The 6,000-nt window shown below is 41.0% G+C and overlaps 1 protein-coding gene across 2 annotated transcripts in view; it reads left to right on the top strand.

Annotated features, from left to right (window-relative positions):
• cita (citron rho-interacting serine/threonine kinase a) overlaps positions 1–6,000 on the top strand; it is a 52,456-nt gene continuing 46,456 nt past the window's right edge. For both annotated transcript variants that reach the window (XM_029775771.1, XM_029775770.1), the window contains exons 1-8: positions 1–136; positions 320–432; positions 697–838; positions 2,304–2,479; positions 2,764–2,862; positions 4,828–4,970; positions 5,252–5,345; positions 5,590–5,796. In XM_029775771.1, coding sequence (XP_029631631.1) covers positions 340–432; positions 697–838; positions 2,304–2,479; positions 2,764–2,862; positions 4,828–4,970; positions 5,252–5,345; positions 5,590–5,796 — 954 coding nt within the window. In that variant the 5' untranslated portion in view covers positions 1–136; positions 320–339. The remainder of the gene's footprint in view (positions 137–319; positions 433–696; positions 839–2,303; positions 2,480–2,763; positions 2,863–4,827; positions 4,971–5,251; positions 5,346–5,589; positions 5,797–6,000) is intronic.

Here is a 6,000-nt window from a genome sequence, read left to right as displayed (position 1 = left end):
CAAAATTCGAAAGTGGACCGGAAGTAAAAACAACCGCAAGTCCACAGACAGCAGGAGGATCCTAATGTTTTCTTTTTTAAAAGTATATTGTCCGTTGACTAAGTTTTAGATAGGCTACATTACGTTTTTATTATATGTACGTACTAGGTTGGAAAGTTCATTCGTATTCTATCTCTGTTGGTTTGCTTGCAATGCATGTGTTGAATTATACAGGGCAAGATAGCTAGTTGACTGGCTGTTATTGCTGCTCATAGCTAACGTACAAGCTGGTTTTGTGATTCTAAAACTGTTCCTGCTGTGTCAATCTCTGTTGGATTAGGAAAGAGTCGAGACGTCGGTATGTTTAAATTCAAATATCAAGGGAGCGTGAAAGATCTGGCGTCTCTCGATCCAATGACCAGTCGCTGCTCCCGCCTCAACCACCTACTGCAGGTGAATATTACTGTCTTGTGTAACGTTACTTGATGTACTGCCTTATATATGGGCTAGTAAGAGAGAATAATCAAAACAACAGTAAAAATACATACTCCTAATCATTTGGTTATAAGCTAACTAGCGACTAATATAGCTACTTAGTTAATTAGCTCAACAGTTAAATGCGGATAAAGGTTCAGCAAGGGCTGAGATGGTGGTTGGCATGCCTCGTTGAATTGATGAGAATGATTCGTGTATGCCCCTGTTGCTTTAACACTCCAGGGAAAGATATCCAACCATGGCCTACAGGGTGGGGTGAATGTGACGAGGGAGGAGCTGTTGGACGCTCTGCTCCTTCTCTACCAGGAGTGCTCTTCCCCAGACCTGATGAAGATAGAATATGTGGCCAACTTTGTCAACAAGTGTAAGCATTTGATTTGCATCTATCCTTTACTACTGAAGCGTTTTAGCAGTAAAGGATACCATTTTATTCCACTCCTATGTTTAATAGGGATGGGTATTTTACATGTTTTGACTGATGGAGTACTTGCATGTAAAACAAATGTGTGCATTTATCTATAGGCCTATGACAACAGTGTGCAACAATGCCTAATTTCTCATAACCATTACAGATAACATGGCCCATATATATTCAGCAAGTGCCATTTAATATTCATTTATTGAAACCATAATATCAACTGGTTATATCATATTGTGGAACACAATCTTCAGAACCTCAGCAGTGGCGTTTGCTTGTAGAAGCCTATTGCTGTGTAATAGCCTTGCTTTGTTAATTTCGCAGACAATACACTCTAATTTCCCGAGCCTTTATCACAGTTAATTTTATCGAAAAAAAATAATTTCTGTAATATAACAGAATAAAATAGAACCTCATATTTTTCCCAAGTGAAACAATTAGACGGAACAATTAGACCGTGCGAAGGGATGCACATCTCACGTCTGGAACAGTTATTCTCAAAGACTGATCATTTGAAACAGGGCTCAATTTGGCGAGTTGAAATACTTTTTTTCAGGGTTACAAACCAAGATCTGTCTTTTCGACATACAGGCGTTCAATTTAGTTTGTCCTGCCTCTTCTTTGGAATTTTCTAAATGGATTAACAATTCCACATTGAACTCTGCATGGTGGTGAATTATGGCCACGACATCTGTTTGGTGAGTAAGCCTATGCTTAATGATTCTGATGAAAATTGCGTTTTTGTCTTAATCAAACTAATGTTTTTGCGTATTTTCAGTTTCGAACCTGTCTCTGTTTAGGGGGGTTATAGGTTAAGCTAAGCAATTCTAAATGGCACTAGCAGTTCGCAAAGGAGCCTAAGCGGATAATAGATAGGACGCAATTAGTCCAAACCTGCAGCTCGTGGTTGGAACACATATTTTCCTACTTCATTCAACAAGTCCATTTTGAATTTGTGAACTGTCATCATTTGGCAAGGAATGTAGCTTGTGTATCCCATCAGTTAGATAATGTTTTTAAAGGCATTGATTTCTGTAGGCCTAACGGGAGCTTGTGTGCTCACTCAGCACATGTGTGTGTAAGGAGTGGTCAGAACGCAGTTGAGTGAATGAGACACTGAGAGGAAAGGGAATTTAGGGAGAAGAACTTGCGATGCTTGGCTTGATTTATTTTTTGTTGTGCCCCCGCAAATGTACATGTACAAATGGAACACTAGAGTCAAAGCAAGTTAATGTTGTCTTCTAGGCGAAATTACACTTGCCTGTTCGGGCAACCACAAAGCGCATTGCGCAAAATAGTTTGACAGTATTTGTTGAAAAAAATGATCTCTGGTTAAAGATTGAGCTTTGACGTCTGTTCGAATACTCAATTACTAATGTTTAACTGGTGTATATGTGTGTGTGACTCTCAGACTCTGAGGTGGTGTCAGAGTTACATGAGTTGCAGCCTGGGTTGCGGGACTTTGAGAAGCGCGGGGTGGTTGGACGTGGCCGCTTTGCTGAAGTACAGGTGGTCCGAGAGAGATCCACAGGAGATGTGTGTGCCTTGAAGGTCATGGAGAAGGCAGGCCTGCGCTCCAAAGAAAATGTAAGCTACACAATTTTTCATTCGGGTCCAAAAAGAGTTATTAATTGTGGGGGCGTATCCTCACTTCCACGTAAGTCAGAGAATTTTCACTCAGTCATGCATCAATGTCGAAGAGAGACTGTGAAATTCAACTTAAATGGAAGTAAGTATTCACCTTTGACTGAGGAGTCAATCTGTGAAAACTGTACCATGTTTAGAAAATATCTGTTTGTGGTTTCCTGAAATGTACTTGACAGGCAGGTGCATTCCATTCCTCTGTAACTGACGTTCTATTCCTCCCTCAGGTGTTCTATGAGGAGGAGAGGAGGATACTGGCTCTGAGCTGCAGCCCCTGGATCCCACGGCTCCTGTACGCCTTCCAGGACAAAGACAATGTCTACCTGGTAACAGTATTGAAATGCATAGGTTATGGCCTATGAGTTATTTGTTGCGTTATTGACACTACAATGCAAGATCAATATTCAACACAATTTGTCAAAATCTATAGATATTACTAGCGAGAATGCCCCTAAGACAACGCTGAAAATGATGGCCATGGCCACTCGTCTGTCTCGCTCGAAAACATTCCGTCGCCCTTGCTTTCACAGAAATGTCTCGTTAAAAACAAGGCAATTTGGCCAGGAACAAATCAGATTCCAGATTGTTTAGGGGTCAGTACAGCGGTGGGCAATCTATGGCCCTAGGGCCGAACGCGGCCTGTTTTGTACTTCAATATGGCCTGGGACCCTATATTTATATCTGTAGTTAATTGAATTGATCATGGCATTGCGCTCTGTCAATCCAAATGGAACCCGGGTTGCTATTCAATTTTCTTACATAGTCTTATACCTCTCCACTGCTATCCATCAGATGTCCAATAGATGGCGTCATGTACCATATTCTGTATTGGGCTGATAAACAGTACTATAGATTTTCAAAGCATGTTATCGATGCATAGTGTTTGCGGGGTCTGGATGCTGCCATGTCTTCCTTTTCATAACAAAAACAAGAATCTAAACCAAATGCATGCATAAATAGCATCTATAGACCTTAGTAGGCCGTCATTGTAAATAGGAATTTGTTCTTAATTGACTTGCGTAGCTAAATAAAAAGAAATAGTCAAATTGGTTTTGATCAAACCCTTCATTGGTTTAATTTTCGTTCCTTTGCAGCCTTCTTTGAGCCAAAGGGTCTGACCATAGTGAAAAAGCTACCTTTATTGGGGGCAATTGTCCCTACTATGGCACAGTAATAGAATCCATGCGTAATTAAGTAACAATGTGAATGAAAATGCCTTTAATGCTACTATTACAATTTTGTGGCCTGTAATTCAATTTCTAAATCCCAAATGTGTCCCTTCAGCCAAAAAGTTGCCATTTTATGTTTGTTCCCACTTTACCTAATCAGTACAATTGTGTGTTTCCCTCACTGTACTCCGTTTAGTGCTGGAACGCTCTGTCCAATTCTTCCTGGAAATTGAATGGGAGTAGAATATCCAAAACAAATGCCAAGTGAGCAATGCATTGCTGCTCGGAAAGCGAACTGACTGTCTTAAATTAGAAATTAGTTATTTTCCATGTCTGCTTCAGCTCAGTCAGCCCCCACTCCCAGCTCTGATCTCTGCCCACACTTCCATACTGAGCCCAGTGAAAATACAAAGAATCCATCTCTACCCAAGTGTCAGACTGCTCCAAACTGTCTCTCAGTACCCTGTTGCTAGGTAACCTCTTTAGAATGCTGCTGTTCATTCAGACTCCCCGACCATTCATGCGCTGCGGTATGCTCCTCGTTGCTGAACTTTTAACACCCCTACTGGTAGCTGCTGCCTTTATTGCCTCCTGTTTATATTTAGAATGCATGGAACAACGGCAGCACTGGTAGAATTAATTAGAAACTGTTGCTTTGTTATTTTCTACTCCATATATATATATATGCCATGTTATTTTTACTTATTATTTATAGTTGTTATTCACCGTGTATTTATTCCTCACTCATTATATTTTTTATAACATTTGTATCTTTAACTCTGTATTGTTGGAAATGGACCTGCAAGTAAGCATTTCACTTTTAGTCTACAGCTGTTGTCTACAAAGCATGTGACAAGTATTTCAAATCTGATTTACAGACACATTTTGGAGCTCTTGGTGGTTTAATATGGGACCAATGACCCTAGAAACTGTGTTGTCTGCAATGTGGCGTGGTGATACTTCTGTCTTTTTTCGCAGGGTTTAAAATAAACACCAAATGAATGAAGCTGTTTGGACAGGCTGTTGCAAGACGGCTTCCTGTCTGTCTGATAACATGATTGTCACGTTACTATGCACATGGCTGTGTTTGTGTTTAATTTCTGTGTGTGTGTGTGTTGATAGGCGATGGATTACCTTCCGGGTGGGGACCTGATGGCCCTGATGAACAGATATGAGGAGCAGTTTGATGAGACCATGGCCCAGTTTTACCTGGCCGAACTAGTGGAGGCCATCCACGCTGTGCATCAGATGGGTTTTGTCCACAGGTGACTTCCAAATTCCACACTTTTAATACACTCAAATGTGCTGCACACCTCTGTACCGCTAATGTGAATCCCCAGAATAACAACGTGACTAGTAGTGTCAATGTTCATATACGGTTAATACGCCACAGATATAAGAGCAAAATCATTCTCGCTCTTTGTAAGATCTCTCACCTGGGTTTAGGTCAAATTGTTTTGTCTGGTCTCGCTCCTCCTTGTCCTTCTGTTCCCATTCGCTTTCTCCTGCATTCTCTCACATCCTCCTCGCATCTTTCCTGTTGCAGAGACGTCAAACCAGAGAATGTGCTCATTGACCGCACTGGGCACATCAAGCTGGCAGACTTTGGTTCAGCTGCCAAGCTCACTGCTAATAAAAAGGTAAAGCTCACACATCAGAATGAATATAGTGAAGAGGTTGTGCCGCAAAAACAAACAAAAAAATAAACAAAAACTACTAAATTGCTGGCTCCAAGGAAACAACATGTGAAACCTGTGCAAGGGATGGATTACTACTCAAACATTGGGTTATAACATAATGCAATAGCAGTTATAACCTCCACATAATAACTTTAATTTAGAGATTATTAATGAGGTGAGAGTAACTGAGATGGCTGTTTTGCAGGTGTTTACCCCCAAGGTACCTGTCGGGACGCCGGACTACCTGTCCCCTGAGGTGTTGGGGGCTATGAACGGGGGGTCCCAGTGTAGCTACGGCCTGGAGTGTGACTGGTGGTCACTAGGGATCATCGCCTACGAGATGATCTACATGAAGTCTCCATTCACCGATGGCACCACCACCAAGACCACCCACAATATCATGAACTTCCAGGTAGGGTCCCATTATTATATCTAGTACGTTCTGTCTGATACTTCTTGCACTGGTCTGGAAGTCTAAAAAGGTATGGAATAATAAAGAACTGATATCCTGAAAAAGTAGGTCATTTGTATTTTGAATCTGTAAAATGGATGGATATAAAAATGCTTTGAAAGAAGTGATAGAGCTGTTTTTTTTTGTTTTTTTTACCTGACAAAT

This window comes from Salmo trutta, chromosome 14 (assembly GCF_901001165.1).
Source record: "Salmo trutta chromosome 14, fSalTru1.1, whole genome shotgun sequence".
NCBI lineage: Eukaryota > Metazoa > Chordata > Actinopteri > Salmoniformes > Salmonidae > Salmo > Salmo trutta.
This window is presented reverse-complemented; position numbering and strand designations above follow the sequence as displayed.